At 50.1% G+C, this 24,151-nt stretch overlaps 1 protein-coding gene across 2 annotated transcripts in view; it reads left to right on the plus strand.

The window, feature by feature from the left end:
* SMG5 (SMG5 nonsense mediated mRNA decay factor) overlaps window positions 1-23,232 on the plus strand; it is a 33,646-nt gene extending 10,414 nt beyond the window's left edge. For both annotated transcript variants that reach the window (XM_068414478.1, XM_068414479.1), the window contains 18 exons: window positions 2,463-2,552; window positions 3,472-3,561; window positions 4,456-4,534; window positions 5,075-5,200; window positions 5,637-5,705; window positions 7,512-7,720; window positions 7,836-7,973; window positions 9,508-10,209; window positions 11,967-12,136; window positions 12,424-12,499; window positions 13,624-13,799; window positions 14,568-14,726; window positions 14,948-15,007; window positions 15,617-15,776; window positions 16,174-16,264; window positions 16,660-16,734; window positions 17,771-17,909; window positions 18,582-23,232. In XM_068414478.1, the coding sequence (XP_068270579.1) occupies window positions 2,463-2,552; window positions 3,472-3,561; window positions 4,456-4,534; window positions 5,075-5,200; window positions 5,637-5,705; window positions 7,512-7,720; window positions 7,836-7,973; window positions 9,508-10,209; window positions 11,967-12,136; window positions 12,424-12,499; window positions 13,624-13,799; window positions 14,568-14,726; window positions 14,948-15,007; window positions 15,617-15,776; window positions 16,174-16,264; window positions 16,660-16,734; window positions 17,771-17,909; window positions 18,582-18,665 (2,693 nt within the window). In that variant the 3' untranslated portion in view covers window positions 18,666-23,232. The remainder of the gene's footprint in view (window positions 1-2,462; window positions 2,553-3,471; window positions 3,562-4,455; window positions 4,535-5,074; window positions 5,201-5,636; window positions 5,706-7,511; window positions 7,721-7,835; window positions 7,974-9,507; window positions 10,210-11,966; window positions 12,137-12,423; window positions 12,500-13,623; window positions 13,800-14,567; window positions 14,727-14,947; window positions 15,008-15,616; window positions 15,777-16,173; window positions 16,265-16,659; window positions 16,735-17,770; window positions 17,910-18,581) is intronic.
* The last annotated feature ends 919 nt before the right edge of the window (window positions 23,233-24,151 follow it).

The raw sequence follows: 24,151 nt of genomic DNA on the forward strand, positions 1-24,151 counted from the left end.
GCAGGGGGGAGGATGGCAGAAACTGGCATAAGAGAAGTTAGTATGTCTTTAGCAATAGAACATTTTAGTTGCTGGTGTCCTATTCTTAGTTGTGGGAGATGATTGTATTGTGATTGGCTTTGAAATGTCGCTTTAAAAGGCAGATGTCCCTGGCAACTGCTGCTTTGAGAAGTGTATCTCAGTACTGCAGAATTAATAAATTCTCAAAACGCGTGTTCCAGATGGGTTTGTACCCTGTGGTGCGTGATTGCCTTTGAAAGGCTCCACTTACTCAGGTTTCTTAATGTGTTTAAGCTCTTTTAATTAAAAGGCTGCAGCAGACGAGTGTGTAACTGGATACTAGAGATGTAGCCTTGCGTATCTGGAAAAAATGGATGTGTAAGAATCCTGTATGAGCTACAAACTAGAGTGGACACAACTTGATGGTTGTATAAATGGGTGCAAGGGGATCCAAAGCAAAAAAAGAGAAGGAGGATGGGTCCAGGGGTGTACATGGACCCAGCTTGAAGGCCACGGATTTGTATAATGCAACTCATACGATGCCTGTTAGTAAGTGGGAACCGTTCCTCACTGGTCACTTAAACCTCCACATTTCACTTCCACTCTTTTAAACTAAGCCAAGAGGGAAGTAACTCAGACTGCAGGCTGGGCCAGTCTTAAAAAAATCTTCCTTTGGGATTCCTGCTTGAGGGAATTTTCTCCTCCCGAAGGTGGAAGCCCTTGGCAACAGGAAGACTGAACCTAGATGGAATCCGTGCCACTGTCTGCCCGGTGGCAGTAAATGCTCTGTGGAGAGGAAGGGTGAGCGTGGTAGCCTTTGCCTCCTGATCTCTGGCTGAACCATGGCCCTGCTGGCTGGGGAGAAGGTGCTGATGGGGAGATGGGAAGCACGGTCTTGCCGGCGGCAGCACCTCCCAGGAACTGAGTCATGTTTGATGGCTTAAGTTAGTTCAGATCAGCTGGCTGGAGACTTCCCCTGGTGCTTTTGACACTTTCCGCTGCCTGAACTGTTTTTTTTTTTTGTCAGTTCAGTCTAGAATGGACTATTTCAGTTGGAAGGGACCTACAGTGATCATCTAGTCCAACTGCCTGACCACTTCAGGGCTGACCGAAAGCTAAAGCATGTTATTAAGGACATTGTCCAAATACCTCTTAAGCACTGACAGGCTTGGGGCATCGACCACCTCTCTAGGAAGCCTGTTCCAGTGTTTGACCACCCTCTTGGTGAAGAAATGCTTCCTCGTGTCCAGTCTAAATCTCTGTTGATGCAGCTTTAAACCATTCCCACGCATCCTGTCCCTGGATCCCAGGAAGAAGAGCTCAGCAACTCCCTTTCCACTTCCCCTCCTCAGGAAGCTGTAGAATCACAGAATCAATAGGTTGGAAGAGCCCTCTGGGCTCATCGAGTCCAACCGTTGCCCTGACACCACCATGGCAACTAGACCAGGGCACTAAGGGCCATGTCCAGTCTTTTTTTAAACCCCTCCAGCGATGGTGACTCCACCACCTCCCTGGGCAGCCCCTTCCAGTGTCTAATGACCCTTGCTGAGAAGAAATGCTTCCTAATGTCCAACCTGAAACCTGACCCTCCCCTGGTGAAGCTTGAGGCTGTGTCCTCTTGTCCTATCGCTGGTTGCCTGGGAGAAGAGGCCGACTCCCACCCCGCTACAACCTCCCTTCAGGTAGTTGTAGAGTGCACTAAGGTCACCTCTGAGCCTCCTCCAGGCTAAACCCCCCCAGCTCCCTCAGCCGTTCCTCGGAGGTCAGACGTTCCAGACCCTTCCTCAGCTTGGTCGCCCTCCTCTGCCCTCACTCCAACACCTCAACATCTCTCTTGAAGTGCGGGGCCCACAACTGGACACAGGATTCAAGGTGTGGCCTCACCAGTGCCGAGCACAGAGGGACGATCCCTTCCCCAGACCGGCTGGCTATGCTATTCCTAATAGAGGCCAGGATGCCATTGGCCTTCTTGGCCACCTGGTAGAAAGCCATGAGGTCACCCCTCAGCCTTCTTTTCTCCAAACTAGACAAGCCCAAAGTCCTCAGCTGCTCCTCATAGGACATTCCTTCCAGCCCTGTCACCAGCTTTGCCCTCCTCTGGACGCAAAGGCAGTTCTTCCTAACTGACTGCAGCTGCCCTGTCTACAACACACATTTGCTGTCCTGTTTTTAGCTTGTTTTACTTCTCTTCTTCCCTTTTTGGTTGGTCCTAAATCTACATCTCAGTCTTGAGACAATGAGTTTGTTTCCACCTTCAGTGTCGGGGAGGGTACGTCCACATTGTATGCTACTACCAGGTGTAAGCGTGCTCAGACTTTGGTCTGGCTTCCAGGGGTTTGTGCTTGCTCCTGTCCGAACCAAACCTGGTTATTAGCCGTGCTAACGAGATCAACCTCTCAACAGGCCTCATGAGCTTGTGCTCAGTGCTGTGTTAACAGGATCATTTCGTATTTCTCCTGTAGGTTGCAAGAAACCTGTGTCTGCGTCGGAGAAGGAGATGGAGTGGGCACAGATGGCGTGTCACAGGTGTCTGGTTTATCTGGGAGATCTCGGTAAGAACAGCGTCTTATTTCAGGGCAACCTTTAATACATTAAAAAGGTGGTGCCTGTACGGTGCTAAGTCCATAGTAGTTAGTCACCAGCCATAGTTACTTCCAGACACTGGTTTCCCTCTGACACATTTATCAATGACTGGTATAAGCTAAAATCGTGCCTATCCCACAGTCACGACCTCCTGAAGTGTGTGTCAGCTTCTTGCTGGATTGTGAAGGAGTGAAGGCAGTGAGAAAACATGTAACTGTGTGAGAAACACCTATTTGAAGTGTGGTGCAGGTAAATGTGCTTGACACGCAGCAGCCTTCAAGCTCTTGAAAGCTGTTGGCCGTTATCCTTGAGCACGAATCAGCCTAAAAATGGCCTTGCAAATAGCTGACTGACCTGACTGGTGGGAGAGAAATGTGCTTCACCTCTTCACAAACCTTTCACTTAAAGTTTCCAAAATGTTGTCAAAAATAAATGAATAAATAAATAAAGTCCAGTCTAGCCACAACCAGGTATTTGGTTAGGTCAGCTGAGTTGCTTTAGATTTCCCACTCTGTAGAATATAGTGTTTGAGGTACTGGAAAATGGAGCACAACTCTGAGTTATTTCAAGGATAAATGAATCAGCACTTAACACCTGGAGCAGAAGAATTTCTGACTTTCTCTTACATGCTGCCACAAGGGATATCCCCTTCGCTGGAAGCGGCAGGGGTTGCAATGTGCGGAATAGCGCAGCTAAAATAAAACTGCTTCAAAGGGCCCTGGCAAACTCTGTGTGTTTGTGTTTTGCCAAGAGCGATTCTTTGATGGGTTTGTTGTCTTGGCCAGTATTTCTAGTTTTGTGGTGTTTTTAATCTGTAGGGAAACTGCAGAAGGGAAGAGAAGACACTGCCTTCTGGTTTCTCATGTGTGGTGTGTGGTTTTCTTTCAGCTCGCTATCAGAATGAGCTGGCAGGTGTGGACACAGAGCTGCTGGCTGAGCGGTTTTACTATCAAGCCCTTTCTGTGGCACCGCAGATTGGTGAGTGAGTTACCATGAGTTTTTAGTTGTTAAAACAATGTTGCCGCAACCTAAAAACAATATTCTGATACTATGTTGATCAGATTTATATCCTGCTGCTGAGAGAGGAATGGTTTTGTCCTCTTGGTTAAAATTACTTCCTTCTTTGAGAATCTCTCTTGCTGGCAAGACGAAGAGAGGAGCTAAAGAGGAGTGCTCTTCGCCAGTGACCTCAACTTACTCATCTGAGAAGCTCAGACTTCCACGAGTGTGGTAAAGCTGTGCTTGTCTGGCTAAGGGAAGATCCAGCTGTCTGTTGCCAGAAGCAGAGCATTATTGATCATCTCCTTATTTTTACCCCTCCAACAAAATCTCACGTGCTGCTTTCTCCTTCAGAAGTGACCACTTTCTAAGAACACCCTGTGGCAAGAGCTAAGGGTCTGTCTTACCTTAAAAAAGTGTGCAAGTCCAGAAAAATGTTCTTTCTGTGCTGCTTTTGCAGAGTTCTCACTGAGTTGTTTGATAGGCTGATCCCGAATACCACGAAGTGACAAAAATTTAGGTACCACAGTGAGCTGGAACAGAACTCTTAAATGCTGGTAAAATAATGTCTAGGTCATAAAGAATACAGAGTCAAGGCCATGGCATTATTAATACACCATTGGTTGCTCTGCTTTCTTATGTGGATAACTGGCAGGAAGGTGGGGAGGAGCTAAAAGCACTATAAAACCAGAAAATAACACTGGATGGCGAAAGGATCAACTAGTCCAGACCTTTGTGCTGCAGATTTACTACTGGTTGTGTCTCCTGGCTTCCCTCCTGTGTGGAAATGTAGCGAGAGGGAAAGGATCTGCTTTCTAGCAGGGCCATTGGAGAACTGTAAGTGAATTCCATTGCCCCTCTCTTTCATGGCAGGCATGCCCTTTAACCAGCTGGGGACGTTGGCAGGGAGCAAATACTACAACGTGGAAGCTACCTATTGCTACTTACGCTGGTGAGTGTCTGTGAGGATCTTGGCTTTCTGGACAGAGAATCAGTGCGCTGTGGTTGCTGGTGCCAGATTCTCTTCTCCTTTACTTTGGACTTGTGACTGTTTTCAGGAGAGAGGGAAAGAGATGGGTTTATTTCACCCTTGAGCAGGACAGATAATAAGAGCGAGCCTTGGTCAAACCATTGTGCTGGTCACTAAAATACATGTGCAGGGCTGCGCTTGGAGGGCAGGGTTTCATCTGAGACCCTCAGAGAGCCAGGTTGGGAGGGGAGCAGAGGTGCTGAGTGAGGTGGGTGGAATTCAGTTACCTGAACATGGCCTAAGGCACAAATTTGCAAACGTTGCAGATGGAGCTGTGGCGCAGCTTGAAGTGGGGTTTACAGAGTCAGTGGGAGTTAAGTAGCCCAGCGTGTCCAAACAAAAGCACTAGCTACCTGTCGTCGTGCTTAGATGCCTGAATAACTTTCTAGTGAATGAAAGCCATAAAATGTGAGCAACCTTGTGGCAAAGTAACCTTTGATACGTTCTGTTTGGGTATCTCAGTATCCAGTCTGAAGTGTCCTTTGAAGGTGCCTCTGGGAACCTGAAGCGGCTGTATGACAAAGCAGCCAAAATGTATCACCAGCTGAAGAAATGTGAAACCAGGAAGTTGTCTCCAAGCAAGAAGAGGTAAGAGGGAAAAGAAAAGGAGAGGGGTTTGCAATGCCACCAGTGTCATCCTCTGGGTTGAGAGTAGTGTCTCTCCTGGGCAGTGGGAACTGGTAGATGGCCGATTCGAGGCCGTGACTGTTCCCAGAATTTTGAGAGCCACAGTCTAGACCCCATTCTTGATCTGTCAGGTCATAATTTCAGGAGAAAAGCTAAATGCTGGCTAGGGTAGAGCTTGAGGTGAGAGTGTTTCTCACTCTACCCTGGAGCTGGTGACTGTGAGGGTTGAGGGATATTGGTGAACGTTAGAAGTGCGTAAGCTGTCTTTTTTCTCCAGTTTCATCAGAATCTGGTTTTCTGTTGAGACCCGATTTACCTATTAATAGAGCTCTGTTAGTCTAGTCCATCTCTGTGCCAGGGTACCTGCTTCACAATGTTTTCTTCTCAATTTTTTCAGAGGCAAAGACATTAAGAGGTTGCTGGTGAGCTTTATGTACCTGCAGAGTCTTTTGCAGCCAAAGAGCAGGTAAGGTTCTGGCAGATTATATCTTCTATTGATAACTCACAGTAGCAAGCACTCAGAATTGGAGTAGGATAACAGTGCCTGGGCTGAGGCTTTCTGCCAAAAAGGTCTAAGACCTTTTGGTCTTCTAACCTTGCAGGGAGAGTGAAGAAGATTGTCTTCCAAGGGAGGCTGGAATACCAAAGGGTTAAATACTTCAAGGGTTAAATAAATCAAGCCAGTAGCTGAGCGAGTGTTGAACTCCTGAGCCTTGCAGCTCATCTCTGCGCTGTGCTGTGCCTTTGGTGTTTTCTTGCCTTGTTCAGTCATCAAATGCTTTTTCCTGGCAAGCACTGGATGTAGGCTGACAGGACAGCAAAGAGTCACCGTCTGTACGTGTGCAGGGCTGGTCGTTACCTTTGGAAATCTGTAACCAAATACCTTGTTCAAAGAAACAAATAGAATTTATTCTATTCGTGTTAGAATCAATGGAAACCTTTGTACAGCTGTGTGATTTTTTTTTTTTTTTTTCCTTGGATTTTCTCTGTCTCTGCTGGGAGGTTTTCAGGTGATTGTAAATTAACCTCTTACTGCTTGAAACAGAGCAAGTGTTTTAAAGGGCTTATACACAGGCAACAGTTAAACTCATCATGGAATAGTTTAGGTTGGAAGGGACCTGCTAGGGGTCCAGTCCTCCCCCAAAGCAGGGCCCACTGTGGAGGCAGATTCAAATGTGAAGTTGGATGAGGTTGCTCAGAGCCTCACCCAGCTGAGTTTTGAATGGATCTAAGGACACAGATTCCACACCTTCCAGTATTTGACCACCTTCACTGTGGAATTACTCACTCCTCTATAACCACCTATTTGGCATCTGAAAACAAGATTATATCCCCTGAGCCTTCTCTCTTTCAGGCTGAACAAACTCTGTTCTCTCTGCCTCTTCTCATACATCATGTTTTCTGTTCCCCTTGACAGTCCTCTGCTGGACTAAGTCCAGTTTGTCAGTGTCTTTTGTGTTTTTTTTTTCTACTGGGCACCCCACGACTGGCTGCAGTACTCCAGATGCCATCTCATGAGTGCCAAATAGAGAGGGGTGATAATTTTCCTCAACCTGCTGGCTCTGCCCTTGCTAATGCAACCCAGTATGGGACTGGCTTTCAGACATTCACTTCTACCAGAGTGGAACTTCAAGGCTCATTTAATATCCACTTAACACATAAGAAAATTGGAAATTACTTGAATTTCCCAAGCACGTTGCCCCCTGAAAAGGGTTTGCTAGGTGTTTTGGAGATGGGTTTATTTTGTAGCTAGGAGACTCCCGTAGCATATTACACTGAATACTCTGGGTGCTTCCTTTGAAGTATCTAATAGCTACAGAGGATTTTGGAATATTCTTACAGTTAGAGACACGGGAGGAGGAAAAGTTGAGTCCCCAGTTTGTGTGCTGCAATGTCACCCTTTAACTGAGCAGCAGATCTGAATCTTCTGCTGCTGCTACCTTTAGTATCGAAGCACCCTGAGTATCTTCACAGCTACTGCCTGAGCTCCCAGGGAGAAAGTAAAATATTTTTTGGTGACCCATCTCCTTGCAGGGAGGAGCTCTAGTTATCATTTGTCTTTAGTTTAGCAGCTTTGGAGAGGAAAACATAATCTGATTAATCTCACTTGCTTCCCATAACTGTTGTTGCCTGCAGTGTATTCCCTGGTGCTTCATCCTGTCTGGTGCTAAAGGATGGCCTGCCTGCCAGTTTTGGGTCAGTTCCCATGCAGACGTTGCCAGGAGTTTGAGTCTTGAATAATAATTCTTGTTTATTTTTCCCTCTTGTTAAGCTCTCTGGATTCTGAGCTGACATCTCTCTGCCAGTCTGTGCTGGAGGATTTCAACCTCTGCTTGTTCTACCTGCCCTCTCCTCCTAATCTGAGCTCAACTAGCGAAGATGAAGAAGAGTATGAGAGCGGCTACTCCTTCCTTCCTGATCTCCTCATCTTTCGCATGGTGATCATCTGCCTTATGAGCGTTCACAGCCTCAAGAGGGCAGGTAACCAGTGCTTTATTCAGAAATGTAGTGAGCAACATCCAGCAGTCCAGTTAGGCTGAAGATGTTGTCATGTTTTGGTCAGTCTCCTCCTCCTTATTACGCTGTCTTGTTGCAGGTTCAAAGCAGTACAGCGCAGCCATCGCTTTCACCCTGGCCCTCTTCTCTCACCTGATAAATCACGTCAATATTCGCCTGCAAGCAGAGCTAGAAGAAGGGGAAAATCCAGTCCCAGCCTTTCAGAGTGATGGCACAGGTAAGAGAACAGAGACGGTGTTAGCTGAGTCTCCCCAGTTGCCTGCCTATAGGGTTGGCTTTTACTTGTCTTTCCTAAATCTCCTGGGCATGAGTTTTGTAGTGTAGCACCTGAGAGGTGTTAGAGACATCTCGATCTTTGACTGCTGGGCTGAAATCCCCAAAGATGGGCAATCTGCTCAGGCAGTCTCCACTTAGACACTCTCTGTGAGTATCGGAATCATCACAGGATGAAAATGTTGCTTTCCTTGTTGTTAAGGAGTTACCTTTCCGTATCTCTTGGCAGCTCATTCATCAGCTGTTTACCCCAATCTGTGCTCCTCATTTTCTGCCTCTCTATTTGCTGTTATTTACTGGACTCTTTTCTCCTCCACTGAGGAGATGATCTCAGGTGAAACACCTGAGCAGAGCTGGGTGGGAGTCTGACCCTCCCCAGTCTAAGGGAGGCTGACCCTGCTCAGCCCACCTCATCTCTGCTCAGACAAAGCCAGATCTTTAGTTTCTGGGAGGATCCTGTTGAGCAGAGAATAAAACTGCTGAATCTTCACAGAATCCCAGAATCACTCAGGTTGGAAGAGCCCTCTGGGATCATCGAGTCCGACCATTGCCCTGACACCACCATGGCAACTAGACCAGGGCACTAAGGGCCATGTCCAGTCTTTTCTTAAACCCCTCCAGAGCTGGTGACTCCACCACCTCCCTGGGCAGCCCCTTCCAATGGCTAATGACCCTTGCTGAGAAGAAATGCTTCCTCATGTCCAACCTGACCCTCCCCTGGCCAAGCTTGAGGCTGTGTCCTCTTGTCCTATCGCTGGTTGCCTGGGAGAAGAGGCCGACTCCCACTCCACTACAACCTCCCTTCAGGTAGTTGTAGACTGCACTAAGGTCACCTCTGAGCCTCCTCTTCTCCAGGCTAAACACCCCCAGCTCCCTCAGCCGTTCCTTGTAGGTCAGACCCTCCAGACCCTTCCCCAGCTTCCCCCTGCAAACAGTCAGTTTGTAATATTTCAGAGAACACAAGACTAGAGTTTTTCTGGTCAAAAAGAACAGTGACTGACTCCTCCCCTGCACGGGGTTTGAAGCTCTCAGGGTGACATAGGGCTGCTGGAAAGGCTGTGAGCCTTGGTCAAGGAAGGGATTAGGTCAGCTCAGCCTAGTTACAGGGTGGGGTGGCTGGTTTAATCAAGCTGACTGGCACATGCCCTTGCTCTGCTTGTGGGTCACTTGGCGCTCAGCCTGTAGAGAGTTGGGGAAAAGATTTAAGATTCAACTGGGGATTTTGTGCTGAGCTACCAACATTCAGCCCTGAGGCTGCCTGATAATGGCACAGCACAGCTTGGGCAGAGGGAATCCAAGCTTCCTGAGTCTTTCTGGGCGCCATTCTTCTGGGGTTTCCATTGCTTCTTCTCTGGTCAAAGACACAGCAGTGATGGCTGAAATTTGCACTACTGGTTCCCCAGGCTCAAGGCTGGGAAGCAGCTTGTGTGACGCATCGGGACTTTCTTAACTTGTGGTTTCATTTTAAATGCCTGCAGATGACCAGGAGCCACGGGAGCCATTGAACTCGATTGAGAAGGAAGCTGAAGCTGACTTGGCCAATCATCAGCCTAGCGAGGAACAACGGAAGAATGACTGCAAGAAAAGCAAGAAATACTCTCGCCTCTCGTGTTTGCGTCGCCGCCGGCACCCCCAGAAGGTGGATGAGAGTGACTTGAGCGAGGGCTTTGACTCTGACTCCAGCCAGGGCTCCATCAAGGGCAGTGATGGCTCAGAAAGTGGCTCAGAGAAGAGTGATGAGGAAGCAGAAGCTGCTTTTGATGTGGAGACGGACTCTGACATGAACAGCCAAGAATCTCGGTCTGACTTGGAGGATATGGAGGATGAGCCGGGTGAGGAGGGAAGCAGCCAAGGCAAAAGCGGGCCCAAAGAGGCCTTAAAAAACTGTGTGGATGGCAGTGGGCTGGGGGACTCCAAGAGCCCAAGCATCTCTAAAATTGAGGCTCCAGATCCAGCGGTCAATGGGCCAGCTTCCCTGAGCACTAATGATGCCAGCATAGCCAGTAACCTCCAGGCCATGTCCACCCAGCTCTTTCAGACCAAACGCTGCTTTCGCTTGGCTCCTACTTTCAGCAACATCCTTCTGAAACCCAACAGTGAACCACCCGTCTTGAAGGATGGTTTAGAAAGCAAGCCATGTGTCAACGGAGATCTGGAGAAGCCCAGCTTGGCAGAGCAAGGTAAGGATCAGCAACCTCATTCGAAATATTTGTTGTTGCATTTCTCTGTAGAAAACTGCGAGCTGTAGCAATCCATCTGCTAAAATCCACCCCTTCTCATGGTGCAAGTTCTCCTTTGGCCAGGTTTGGAGGAGCAAGTTGCCCAAGTACTGGGCAGGTCTTGGGTGTTTCCTGAAGGTTGAGCTTTACTCTTACTGCCTGACATCCAGGACTATGTGCACTGAGCAAAAGAAACACCTGCAGCCAGCCAGGGTTATCTGTTTTTCTGCTCAAAAGACTAAGATAATACAGAGGGATAATTCCAGCAGGTATTAAAAATTTGGATTATCTTCCTTTTTCCCATGTGAAATCTCTAATTAGACACTTATTAGCGCTTCTGGTGGTGGACATTGCAGATGCAGCCCAGGAAGTTCTCCGTGAGACGTCACATTATCAACTCTGCAAAGCTCTTGCAGGAGCTTGTCTGTAAGATGTCACCTGGGTGCACGTGAGAGGAGTTGAGGGCTTCTTGCTGTGACCCTCTGAACGCAGTGGCCCTCTGAACGGTGCCTCGCTGAGCACTTGGGGCTGAACCAAACCGCAGATGCTCAGCAGGTGGAGCTGCAATGTCTCTATTACCACTTACACAACTGAGTAATGTTCTGGGGGGGGGAAGAACCCAAACAAAACAGCTTGAAAGGGAGATCTGATGCACTACAGGGAGTTGTTTGTATTTCAGATAGAACCACATGGGCCTGTTCCGTCTTGTTTGTGATTCCTCCCAGCTTCCCCGGAGCAAGGAAACATTTTTTGCATCGTGCTGCCAAATTTCGGAGGCCTGCAGCATTGGCAAGGTTTAGGCTTTGCCTGGGCCAGGATTTGAAGGGCTGGTATTAGATCATGTTAACGTTTACTGGCTCCCGGCGTTGCTTCGTAGCCACTTGAAAGAGATGGGGGTAAAGGAAAGAAACAAACGAATTTTGGTCTGTGTAACATTTTCCTTCAGTGGGTTACCCAGATGTTGCAGCTCCAGGAATGGTACCTTTATAGATGTAGAAAACAAGAGGTTGAATGAGCCACGTGGAGGGAATTAACCCATGTGCTTTGTAGCTTTGAGCTCTCCTTGCCTCAGCTGCGGCTGTTTCAAAACTCCAGCTATTTAGTGGTCTCTATCAGAGAGGGTTTCTGAATAAATTACTTCCTCCCTTTTGATTCTGAGGGTTTATTGGGTGATAATTGCTGTGTTAATAGGCAGAAATGACGGTGCAGTTAAATAAGGGACTGTAGCAAGATACGTCGTTGATTCCCAGCTCGCTGCTCCCTTGACCTCAGGTCACTCATGTACGTTCACTTTCATTGGCAGTGGCTTGGAGATCCTCAGGTCTGTAGAATTACAAGACTGCAAAGCATAGTCAAGATTTAAAATCACCTGGCCCCTGGCTCAGAAAATAGCTCTACCATTTTCTTCTCTTAGCCTGAAGATTGACCTAAGCAGCGATCGCTGGCTCTGTCTCAGAGGCAGCTGCTGCAGGGGTTAAGGCCTTTGTCAGACTTGCACAGGAAGATTTCAGCAATCTTCTCCCAACAAAGAAGAAAATGCAGCAGTGATACACTTTATTAACAGCACGGGGGACAGGGAACTGGTTTTGTGAGGGTGTGTGGAGGCACTGAGGAGTTCAACTCAACTCTTACCCACCCAGTGCTGTTCTCACACCAGTGGTGCTTGGCTTCTCAAGAGCTTTAACGTCTGCCATCCTGCTTTTCCCTTCACCTTCCAGATGACGTGTCTGACTCTGAGGAAAGCATTTCAAGTAACAAATCCTGCAGGAATGAGCGATCCCTTCAGGAGAAGCTAGAGATCGTGACCAACGAAGGGCTGCTTCTCACTGTCAAGGTGTTCCTGGACTGGCTGAGGACAAACACAGACCTCATCATCATGTGTGCTCAGGTGGGAGCTGTGCTCGGTGTTTGGTGCAAGGCTGCGCCTGTTCAGTTCCCCTGGGCTGGGATGATAAGGGCATGTTGAAACTACTGTCCCAGTCCTGGACAGAAGGTGGTGTTAAATACCCCACTAGCTGAATTAAAATAATCTTGACCTAAGAAGCGTAGTGAAGTTTACTCTTTATAAAGCATTCTGAGGTCTGTGGAAGATGCTGGAAAGCCCAAGCATCCTGGTTATTGCATACATCTCTCTTGACGTTTTCTGGGGGGGCCTTTTGTGTTTTGTTGCTGCAGAGCTCTCAGAGCCTGTGGAACAGGCTGTCTGTGCTCCTGAACCTCCTGCCTTCTGCTGCAGACCTGCAGGAATCAGGTACTGGAGAAGGAAGTGGTGATGTACTGTTTGAGCAAGCCTGGTCACTGGTGATGTCCGTGGTGTGTGGTAGATCCTGGGGTGAGAGATTTGCCAGCAGCAGTTTGCTTATAAGCACAGTGGGAAGTGACATTCATACGTGTGTTGTTCTTGTGTTTAAACATCATTCCAGTTAAACACTGTCCCATAGACTTTAGCTCTGTTAATGCACTATATATGGCTGAGAGTCCAGAGGAGGCCCCGGAGATGATCCGAGGGCTGGAGCCCCTCTGCTCTGGAGACAGGCTGGGAGAGCTGGGGCTGTTCAGCCTGAAGAAGAGAAGGCTCCAGGGAGACCTTCTAGCACCTTCCAGCACCTGAAGGGGCTACAGGAAAGCTGGAGAGGGACATTTTACAAGGGCATGGAGTGATGGGACGAGGGGGAACGGTTTTAAACTGAAAGAGGGGAGACTGAGATGAGATATTGGGAAGAAATTCTTTGGTGTGAGGGTGGTGAGACCATGGCCCAGGTTGCCCAGAGAAGCTGTGGCTGCCCCCTCCCTGGTAGTGTTCAAGGGCAGGTTGGATGGGGCTTGGAGCAACCTGGTCTGGTGGAAGGTGTCCCTGCCTGTGGCAGGGGGGTGGAACTGGATGGTTTTAAGGTCCCTCCCAACCCAAACCAGTCTGTGATTCTATGATTATACTGAAACACTCGCACCCGTGTGCGTGAAGTCCTTGTGTGGCCAATGTGATGGGAGTTAACTGTCCAGACCGTAAGCAAGGTTATGATTTTGTCATGGCAATGGTGGAAGCTAGTTTTGAAGCTCCAAATGCTCGTGCTGAGCCCTGTACCTCAGCCTAAAGATCCTTATGGTTCATGAGAAGCGTAGTTTAAACAGAGATTCTTGTCTCTTGGAAGGAATGGGAAAGCCAACCCTCCAAACTACAGATAATTCTGTTTGGGACAGTTACTCTTTTTATTGTGGGTGGCTTCTTTGTTCCTCCTTCAACACATGCTCACAGGACACATGTAACTTAAACCCCCTGCCCTTGCTCCTTACAGATTGTGTGCCTTAAAGCAATTTTCCCCACGTCAGTTGTTTAAGTCACCATACATTGCTGTGTTTCCCCTCCATCCTCTCCAGGGCTGGCCCTATGTAATGAAGTCAAGGACATTCTGAGCGGCGCTGAGCTCCCAGACCTCAAAGCCAACTTGCTGCTCCCAGAAGATGTGGCCCTGCGAAATCTTCCCCCTCTAAAAAATGCACACAAAAGGTTTAACTTTGAGCAGGACCGGCCCGTTTTCTCAGCAGTTGAGGAGGTGAGTCTGGGTAAATCCTGGATCTTGACACAAGCTGCGTTTCCCTTGCTGGAGGTGTAGCCTGTCTTAGCTGTGCAGGTGAACATCTAGTTCTTTCTTGCCAAAAAAGACCCCAAACTGATTCAAACTGTTGAGTCTGAGATGAGTTCATGTTATTGGTGGTTGCTGCAGTCGTGTCTATCCAAAAATCAGTGCTCAAAAAGTGGCCTTGCCTTCCCTTCCCTCTCAGAGTCATTATGGAAGGAGGCAGAATCACATGTTGACACTTTGCTGCTTGAAGTCTCCTGTCCTCCCTGTCTGGGCAGAAGAGCTGTAAGCTCTGCCCTGCCTTGAACGAAGGGAATTCAGCAGGATACTTCCTACTTTCCTACTTCACCCCACGTGAGCTCGCTTCTCTCAGCAGCCCAGCCCCAAAATCACCTAGATTGTTGTTTTATTTGATTCCTGTTCCCAGCACTGAGGGCTTGAGCAGAAATTTGTAGGAGAGAGAGAGCCTGTTGATGTTTTCTGAGGGTTTTTTGAGCTGGGGAAGCCCAGCCTGAAGCACTTCTAAGCCTTCTGGCCATCTGTAGGCTTTCCTGCAGCCCTCTCCTGCAGTCTCTGTCTTCAGAAGCACTTTTCCATCAGAAATGTTTCCTTTGGATTTTTTTTTTTTTTAATAGCAGTTTCTGCCTTTTCCAAAAGCGTGAGCTGCGGGGTCGGAGCTGGCTCAGGCTCCAGCCCCCGTGGGGAGACACGGCTGGTGATTGCCTGTCTGCTTCTTTGCAGTCTGTGATTCGGATTTGCTGCATTCGGAGCTTCGGCCACTTCATCACCCACTTGCAAGGCAGCATCCTGCAGTTCAACTCGGAGCTTGGGATCTTCATCAGCATAGCACAGTCGGAGCAAGACAACTTGCTGCACCAAGCCCAAGCCCAGTTTCACATGGTGAGTTGGCAAAGATGGGCTAATTCTCTGTACTAGGCACAATTTCCTGTAGATTACTATTAAATTGTGACTATAATCACAGATCTTTGGTGAGAAATTAAAGTTTTGCTGCTTAAAGCTACTCAGGTGTCCCCTTTTCACCCTGTTTCTGGAAGCATGTGGTAGTGTCAGCTTGTGTGTTTCCTACTAACTGATGTGGAAGTTTGTTTTTTTGTCACCAGGCTGCAGAGGAAGCTCGTCGGAACAGGCTGATGAGAGATATGGCTCAGCTTCGACTGCAGGTAGGAGATGCTGGTTCCAGCCTGAAAACAGGCAGGGTAATGGCTGAAATGGCTGAAACTAGGAAGGGGAGGGGGAACCCTCTGCTCCCGTCCCACACAGAGGCAGTAGGTCTGTTCTGCAAAGACAGAATCATAGAATATCTTGATGATCCTTACAGGTCCCCTCCCCTCCTGCTCCTCACAGGGCTACCTAAAACTAAACCGAACACCTAAGAGCGCTGTCCAGATGCTCCTTGAACTCTGTCAGGCTTGGTGCCCTGACCACTTCCCTGGGGAGCCTGTTCAGTGACCCACCACCCTCCTAAGTCCTGCCCTCGAGACCTTTCACCATCTTGGTGGCCCTTCTCTGGACACACTCTTAATAATTTAATGTCCCTTATATTGAGATGCCCAAAACTGCACACAGGACTCGAAGTGGGGCCGCACCAGTGCGGTGTAGAGTGGAACAGTCACCTCCCTCTGACCCACTGGCTGCATCCAGCCCTCTGCTCCGTGTGCAGGGAGGTTAGAAGGGCCTGGTGGAGCTTTGCAGGGTGAGTCTTGCCCTGTTTCATCATTTATTTCAGCATAAATGTGAAGTGAGTGTCTCTGCGTGCACGTTTTTTTCAGCTGGAGGTTTCTCAGCTGGAGGGAAGTCTCCAGCAGCCCAAAGCACAGTCAGCCATGTCTCCTTATCTCGTCCCGGACACCCAGGCCCTCTGCCAGCACCTGGCTGTTGTCAAGCAGCTGGCCACCAGCGGGAGGTTCATAATCATCATCCCTCGAACAGGTATGGGGACTCCACATGGAATACCTGAGCCTGCCTTCCCCTCGGTCCCTCCTTGCTAGGAAGGAGGTGAGTGCACCAAGTCCCTGTGCACCAAGGTGGTGGTTTCCTCTCCTTCTCCTGTTGTCCTTTACTTCAGCTGGAGCAGCTGAAACACCGTTGCCCCGTGTCACTTTTGGGGCCTGTTTTATCCTTGGAATCTAACAGAATGTATTGGAGAACAGCTGGAAAAAGAGAGGCCCTGTTCACCCTCCTCTTCATCTGCCTCCTGTGGCAGCTGCTGCTGCCGTGCATCGGAGACAGCTCAGTGGGATGAGGAATTCTTGACACATCTGGATTAGTTTGCAGAAGTAGAGCTGTAAGCCAGATGTTTTTGCTTCTTTTTTTTTTTCCCTGTTAGTGATTGATGGCTTAGACTTCCTGAAAAAGGAGAACGCAGGTGCTCGGGACAGCATCCGCTATCTGGAGGCAGAATTTAAAAAGGGAAACAGGTGAGAGCGAGGAGAGCGATGGGATTTGCCTTTCCTTTTGGAACGGGTGGATTTTGGGGGTGGAAGAAAATGGCAATGGTGGGAGCAGGCTGTGCATCCCCCAAGGAATGCGCTTGGCGAGAGGGGTGGTGGTGAAGTAACAGATTTGGCGGCTGGTTCTCCAGATGCGCTTGTAGTTGCTGCTCAGCCATGAAATGTAGCTGCTGCTGGGGAATGGAGAGAGTTGCATCTCTTTATGGGTGTATAAAACTGAGCAGGACCTTTTACTGATGCACTGGGAGTGCTGGGAGAGCTGGGAGAGGGTCCTGCAACAGCTGGTGGACCCGCTGTAGAGCATTGACTTCGGTCTGTGCGACGGTCTCCGTGTGAGCTCAGTGACTCTGGTTTTTCCTTAGGTACATTCGTTGCCAGAAAGATGTTGGGAAGAGCTTTGAGAGGCATAAATTGAAGAGACAAGATTTAGATGCCTGGTAAGGATGTGGAGATGTCTAAGCTTGATTCCCAGCAGGTGGCTTTGGGGAGAGGTGTTGGCACTGGGACCCATCACACAGCTTGCTTGATTTGGTGCTCTGTGGGAGTAATTCTAAAATTCCCTGGGGAGAGTGGTAGGGCGTCCGTCCCTCTGCACGTTTCACGTAGCACCAAACACTGGGTGCTAAGAAGGGTCTCAGAAAAGCCCTCAACAGAGGAACAGTCACAGAATCCCAGAATCAATGAGGTTGGAAGAGCCCTCTGGGCTCATCGAGTCCAACCATGGCCCTGACACCACCATGGCAACTAGACCAGGGCACTAAGGGCCATGTCCAGTCTTGTCTTAAACCCCTCCAGAGATGGTGACTCCCCCACCTCCCTGGGCAGCCCCTTCCAGTGTCTAATGACCCTTGCTGAGAAGAAATGCTTCCTAATGTCCAACCTGACCCTCCCCTGGCGAAGCTTGAGGCTGTGTCCTCTTGTCCTATCGCTGGTTGCCTGGAAGAAGAGTGTAAGACCCGGCACTTGTTCTTGTTGAACCTCATGCCGTTGGTCTTGGCCCATTGATCCAACCTGTCCAGATCCCTCTGTAGGACCTTCCTACCCTCCAGCAGATTGACACTCCCACCCAGCTTGGTGTCATCTGCAAATTTGCTGAGGGTGCACTCAATCCCTACGTCTAGATCATCTCTAAAGACATTGAACAGCACCGGCCCCAGAACTGAGCCCTGGGGGACACCGCTGGTGACCGGCCGCCAGTTGGACTTGGCCCCATTCCCCACCACTCTCTGGGCCAGTTTTTAACCCAGTGAAGAGTCCCCCCACCCAAGCCCTGGGCAGGGAGTTTGTCTGGGAGGATGCTGGGGGAGACAGTGTCAAATGCCTCACTGAAGTCTAGATAGATACACCCACAGCCCTGCCCTCATCTACTAAGTCCTGCTTCCCCCACGTCCTCCTCAGCATATATGAAGCTCCACAAACAAGTGCTCTTCCCTCTGACTTTCCCCTCTTTCTTATCTTGCATTTGTGTGGCAGGAATCTCTATAAAATACTGGACAGCTGCAAACAACTGACGGTGTCCCAAGGAAGCGGAGAGGACGACACCACAGGAATGGTCACCATCATCACGGGCTTTCAGCTGGAGGACCCAAGCACGTTCTCAGCGCCCATGCAGGTCAGTAGCTCTTTGGCTGGCTGAGCTGAGCCTTTCTGCTTCCTGGCAAGATTAAAATCTGGTTGATTGGCAAGAGATTTTTATTTTTTTAATGTTTTCTGCCTTGGGTAATAACTGTCCTGGCTTTCCTAAATCCAGTTTATAAGTTGTGGTTTCTGTTTCCTTGAAGGCCCCTTGATTTGTCACATTTTTGTGGGGCAAAGTATCCAGGGGGAGGTGGGAGAAGTAATTTGCATGTGTGTGCAGGCTTCTTGTGCCAGAAAAGCTTTAGCATGAAGGAAAATTGGGCCTTTTAGCCATGACAAAGTCTGCCTGAGAATCTCCAGGTTGTGAAGATCAGTCCTCTTGACAGACTCTTCTCAGTGGTGCCCAGTGACAGGACAAGGGGCAACGGGCACAAGCTGAAACACGGGAAGTTTCATATGAATATGAGGAGAAACTTCAAGGGTGCCAGAGCCCGGGCACAGGCTGCCCAGGGAGGGGGGAGTCTCCTTCTCTGGAGATATTCAAACCCACCTGGCCTGACCCTGTGCGACGTGCTCTGGGTGACCCTGCTTGGGCAGGGGGTTGGACTAGATGATCTCCAGAGGTCCCTTCCCACCCTTAACCATTCTGTGATTCTGTGACAGGGCAAGAAAAAACCAAAATGACCTGTTTTGTCTCTGCTTGCAGTCTGCCATCCAGGCAGCCGCCAGCGCCAGCGTAGAGATAAAAAACGTTCTGGAGTTCTACAAGCAGTGGAAAGAGATGGGCTGATGTTCAGAAAGGCATCGGGTTGGTGTACCTTTCTCTCCCCCTCTCGGAACGTGCAGCGTCTGAACGAAGGAAACAAAAATCCGGGTGACACTTAGACACGAAGAAGCAGCGGCAGCAACAATAAGAAAAAATATTTACCCCAATAAAAAGAGAAAAAAAAAAAAGAAAAAAAAAAAAAGATCCAATTTGGGCACGTACACAGACACCCTCCACCTGTATCCCGACCAGACGGCTGTACAGCTCCGACGGCGCCAACTGCTCTGAGAAGAGAGAGGCACCTCGGCACGGCCGAGGCAGAGCTCTGCCCTTCTCCCAGTCGGCAGAGATGGGCGAGAGACGGGCAGTCATTCATTCCCCCCCTCCTCATCCCCTCCCCAAAGCTTGCTTGGTCAGCTGAAACGGGCAGGCGGCTTCTGAAGCGTGGACTTGACTTGGAAACCAAACCGGCGCGGCAGGAACGGAGCCCTCCTGGCTCAGGGAAGAAGATCCAACGTTTGGCTCTGGTTTGGCAATCTGGTGACAGGAAAGCAGATCCTTCTGGTTTTTTTTTCTTCTTTTTTTCCCTCCTTTGAATTATTTTTCAAGTTTTTTTTTTTCCTTTTGATTCTTAGTTTTTATATATATAAATAATATAAAAAAAAAAAAAGTGGAGTTCCTTTGGGGTTCTGGATACTCTTCCAATGTCAGAGAGAAAAGGAAACAATTATGCTATTTAAAAGGTGGGGAAAGCTCTTAATATTTCATTTTTTTTTTTTCTTTTTCATTGAACAAGCATATTTATTTCCTTTCCCTGTCCCCCATGGAGCGGGCTCAGTGCAAAGGGACGTTGGCCTGCGAGGAGAGAGCAGCCTGAAGGGTCCCCATGGGCTTTGGCGTGCACGTCCTTGCTCTCCTTATGCTTCATGAGCAACAAGAGCTTGGCCAGGGCTGCTTGAGAGAGGCGAAAAGGACTCTGTTCCTCCTTCCCCAGTCCCTCCCAGCGTTAGACCTTGGAGAAGAGGAGTGAAATCCAGCAGAGCTGCTGGAAGAGAGAGAAGAGCCGCGTGGGATTTCAACACCGATGAGTCTCAACCACCCTGGGGTGGAGCAGACGTCACCCAAGGACCCAACGCCTCTTCTTTATTTTTTTTTTTAGGTTTTTTCCCCCTTTTTCTTTTCTTTTCCCCTCTCTAAATCTTGCAGTGAGGTGTGGGAGGAGGAAGGAGGATCTCAAAGCCATTATCTCTTCTGCTGCTTGTTCTGACACGCCACTGCTGCTACGCCATGCTAGAGAGGGTGGCAGAACTTGAGTGTTTGCATCCCCCAGCTCCTCACATCCCTCCGGGGCAGGCAAAGGCAACGCAGCGCCCAGGACTGAGCTCACAAACCCTTCAGTGCTTTTAGGCATCCCCAAAAGAAAGGATGATGCTACCTGGACAGCTGCTGGAAGAGCTGATTCCCCACGTGACCTGCGAGGGACCTTTCAGACCTGACGGCATCTCAAGCAACCTGTGTCTGACGTCCTGTCACACGCTGATGCTTGGAAATGAAGAACCAGGTTGCTCCCAGGACAGCGGAGTGGTGGGGGACAGGCTGAAGAGCCTCTTTGCAGTTCATCTGTGTCCATGGACTCCAGAAACAGATGGCTCCATCCACCCCAACAGCAGCTATGCAAGTAAAAACCACTACGTCTTCTACGTCTGCGTGTTTATTTTTTCTCATGGGCCAGCCAGAAGCTGCTACAAAAGCAAAGACAAGTAACATGCTCCGATCTGGGCAGACTTCCGAGCGTGGTGCGTTGTACTGGAGTGGCAGTTCCTTGTTTTCAGGTAAAAACTAAAAAAAAAACCAGCACAAGTCCCAGAGGATTCATTTCTGTTCCCATTTCAGTTCCTTTGCAGCGCGCAGCCTCGTAACACAGCAGAAAGGCCGAGCTTTTGTGTTCCAGCCGGAGCTGGTCCTCCAAGGTGGGCTGAAAGGCAGGTGGAGGGGGGAGAGGGAGGGTTTCCCTGCGGGTTTTTCCTTCTCCTGCAACTCTCGGTGCTTTTCTAGGCTAAGCCAAGGAAACAACATGAGTTCAAAGACTCTGGCTCGTCTTGGGGGTGCGTAGAGATCTGAGCTGGGCTGCGAAGCTTGTCTCACTCTTACCAGTGGTTTTATTTGAAGCCATTTGTTTGTCTAGCTCGTTATTTTTGTTTGATGGGGTGGGAAAAGAAAAGAGAATCACCTTGTGGGACTTGTCCTTCGGTGTATGACCCAGAGGGATGTGGTGGGGAGCAGAGTCACCTCCCCTTGTGCCCTCCCTTGGGTTGGACAGCGGAATACGCTCCTTGCTCGGTGGAAGCCTGGCTCCGTGGGATGGGGAGCTGGTGGACTCTGCTTTTTTCCCTGCTCCTTAAGAAAACTGTCCACCTCCTTTACTGCAAAGCACATCAGAAGGGTCTGTGGGCTGCAACTCCCTCCTGGAGGGCTGCTCGAGGTGAAGCCTGCCTGGGTTTGCAGTCCCCAGAGGCCTCATCGTTCCCTTCTGGCTGCGTGGTGCAAAGCTGGGCTTGGCTGAAATCAAACCAGCGAGGAGCTGGAGCTGTCCTGGGGCTTTGCTCTGGGTGTTTCCCTTGGCCACAGCTGGGTCTTTGAGGGGAGAAAGGAGCAATGCAAATAAAGCAGCGACCACAGGGGAGTGCCTGTCGTGGCGGTGATGAGGGTCTTGGTTCATCCAGCTCCCCCGGTGAGAGCTGGGAGCGAAGTGCTGGGGGGTCAGGGTGCCAGATGAGGTTGGTGCAAGGGTGGGAGCAAGGAGTCCCAGTCCAGTGCAGACACACAGTCCCTCCCTGTCCTAAATCAGACCGATGGCTTCTTTGGGCTGGACACAGAAGGCAGTTTAAGAACTGAAGTAACTAAACTTGACCTTTCTGGGGCAGGACATTGCTGCCCCACGGAGGGGCCACGCGGCGCAGGCGGAGGACTGCTGCCTTCCTGTCCTCATAACCATCCCTTAGTACCTGCCCCTCTCCCCTGAGGAGTTGTTTTAATATTTCCCTGAAGTTTTGCACACCTGGAGAGGAGGAGAAGGCCCTGGCCCTTCGACAGGGTCTCTTAACTGCCCAGCAGCATCTTCCAGTACATCATACTTCGGGCTGAGCGGGGAGGGAGGGTACCCTTCGATAAAAGGCCCCTGAAAGATCCCTGTGCCACCCTGCATCCTCCCCAGAACATGCAACTGGGCTCGATGACCTGATGAATTGATTTTTTTGGATGCGTATCCGCAGTCAGAGCTACATGAAGCTGAAAAAGTGGGAGACTTCAAAGCTCGGGAGCAGCGTAGCTGCAAAGTGGCCTCGGGGAAGACGCCAAGCTGTGTCCTCTGGCACGTGTTGCCTTCTGGTGGAGGCTCAGCTTGATGTCTTTAGGGTTGGGGTGAAGGAGGACTCTTCTTAGTCCCAATCCCAGCACTCCTGATGGGTTGGAGTCGCCACCCTGGGTATAAATTGATGCAGATCTGTTACATCCCAGTTTGTGCCAGTTTGCCCCACGCAGGATTTGGTGTGTCCCAAATCCCAACGCAGAAGCCGAGAGCCGGAGGCGGCTTTCCCTGGCCCGGTGTGTTGCGGGCTGATGCTAAACAGTTCTCCAGGGCTAAAGAAAACGTGCAGGGGGGAGGTTCTGTGTGTCCTGGCCCACGGCTCTGGGTGTTACTGGGGTTTCCACAGCCTCTTCATGCCAGCCTGAAAGAGCCGCAGACTGACCAAGCCAGCGTCGTGCAGCGCCGGAGCCGGGTGAAAGCCAGCTCTGCTCCACGGCTCATCCATCCCGTGCTGCTCCTGGGCCACCTCAGAGCTCGCCACGACCAGCTCCAAGCTCATCCCTTAACGCCCGCTGTGCTGGGAAGGAGAGTGAAAAGCAAAACAACCTCGTGGGCTGAAAAATGTTGTTTTTTGTGGTTGTTTTTGTGTGTTTCTTGGGTTGGATTTTTTTGTTACCACCACGTTGAGCTCTTGGAAGTTTATGGGGTGACCCCGAGCTGGGAGAGTGGAGGTTTGTGGGGGTTGAGGCTCGCTGGTGGTTGGTGGACACGGTCACTCTGGTGCTTGTCGGACTTTGGTGGCTTCACGGGCTGTGCCAAGCGACTTGTTCTACTCCATCCTGCTCGCTGCCACCTGCAATGCCTTGGGTTTTCGCTTGCATCTTAGATTTTATTCTTATTTTTTTTTCCCTTCTTGCTGTCTAGCAGAGCTAGCCAGTCTGGCTGGGTCAGAAAATAGAGTGGGGAATACAGGGTGGATGCGAGAAGGGAGAAAGGCAGGAGGGGTGGCCCGGGATCCGCGTGGCGCCGGTCCTGCCTCTGGCTGCTGGCAGGGAGAGGACTTGGTTTGAGGCGAGGGACAATCATCTCTGCCCTCAGCCCTCCTTTTGGAGCACAAAAATACAACACCACCACCACAAAAAGCCCAGCCTGTGGGTTTGTGCTTCGATGGCTCTGGCTGGGGGACTGATGGGACGAGGAGGAGCTGGGGGGGGCTCTCACGGCATGTGTCTTGACTGTGATCCCAACGCATTGACTGGCTTAATAAAACACCAGATGTTTGTACCTCTCGTTCTGTGGTGATTCCCGGCCCAGCCCCGGGCATGGTTTGGATAACGTGAATCCACCCACAAACTGCGCACTTTGCTGCCCAAACTTTCTGCTTTTCCAAAAAAAGGCTTTACAATTCCCAACCCCTTGGAATGTTCTGGGACTGGGGTGAAGGGAGGGGATTGTGCCCCTCTGCCCCGCTCTCCTGAGACCCCCCTGCAGTGCTGGGTCCAGCTCTGGGGCCCCAACAGCAGAAGGACACGGAGCTGGTGGAGCGAGTCCAGAGGAGGCCACGGAGATGATGCGAGGGCTGGAGCCCCTCTGCTCTGGAGACAGGCTGGGAGAGCTGGGGCTGTTCAGCCTGGAGAAGAGAAGGCTCCGGGGAGACCTTCTAGCACCTTCCAGCACCTGAAGGGGCTACAGGAAAGCTGGAGAGGGGCTTTTGCCAAGGGCATGGAGTGACAGGAAGAGGGGGAACGGTTTTAAACTGAAAGAGGGGAGATTGAGATGAGATCTGAGGAAGAAATTCTTTGCTGTGAGGGCGGTGAGACCCTGGCCCAGGTTGCCCAGAGAAGCTGTGGCTGCCCCCTCCCTGGCAGTGTTCAAGGCCAGGTTGGATGGGGCTTGGAGCAACCTGGTCTGGTGGAAGGTGTCCCTGCCCATGGCAGGGGTTGGGACTGGATGGGCTTTAAGGTCCCTTCCAACCCAAACCAGTCTGGGATTCTGTGAAGACAGAACCTTGGTTTGATTTTGATTTTACAGGGTGAAATCCTGAAAGCAGGGAGTAGTGAGGCGAGTGTTGGTCTCTTCTACCAGGTAACAAGTGATAGGATGAGAGGAAACGGCCTCAAGTTGCCCCAGGGAAGGTTTAGGTTGGAGATCAGGAACAATTTCTTCCCCAAAAGGGTTGTCAAGCACTGGCACAGGCTGCCCA

This window comes from Nyctibius grandis, chromosome 17, assembly GCF_013368605.1.
Source record: "Nyctibius grandis isolate bNycGra1 chromosome 17, bNycGra1.pri, whole genome shotgun sequence".
Taxonomy (NCBI): Eukaryota; Metazoa; Chordata; class Aves; order Nyctibiiformes; family Nyctibiidae; genus Nyctibius; species Nyctibius grandis.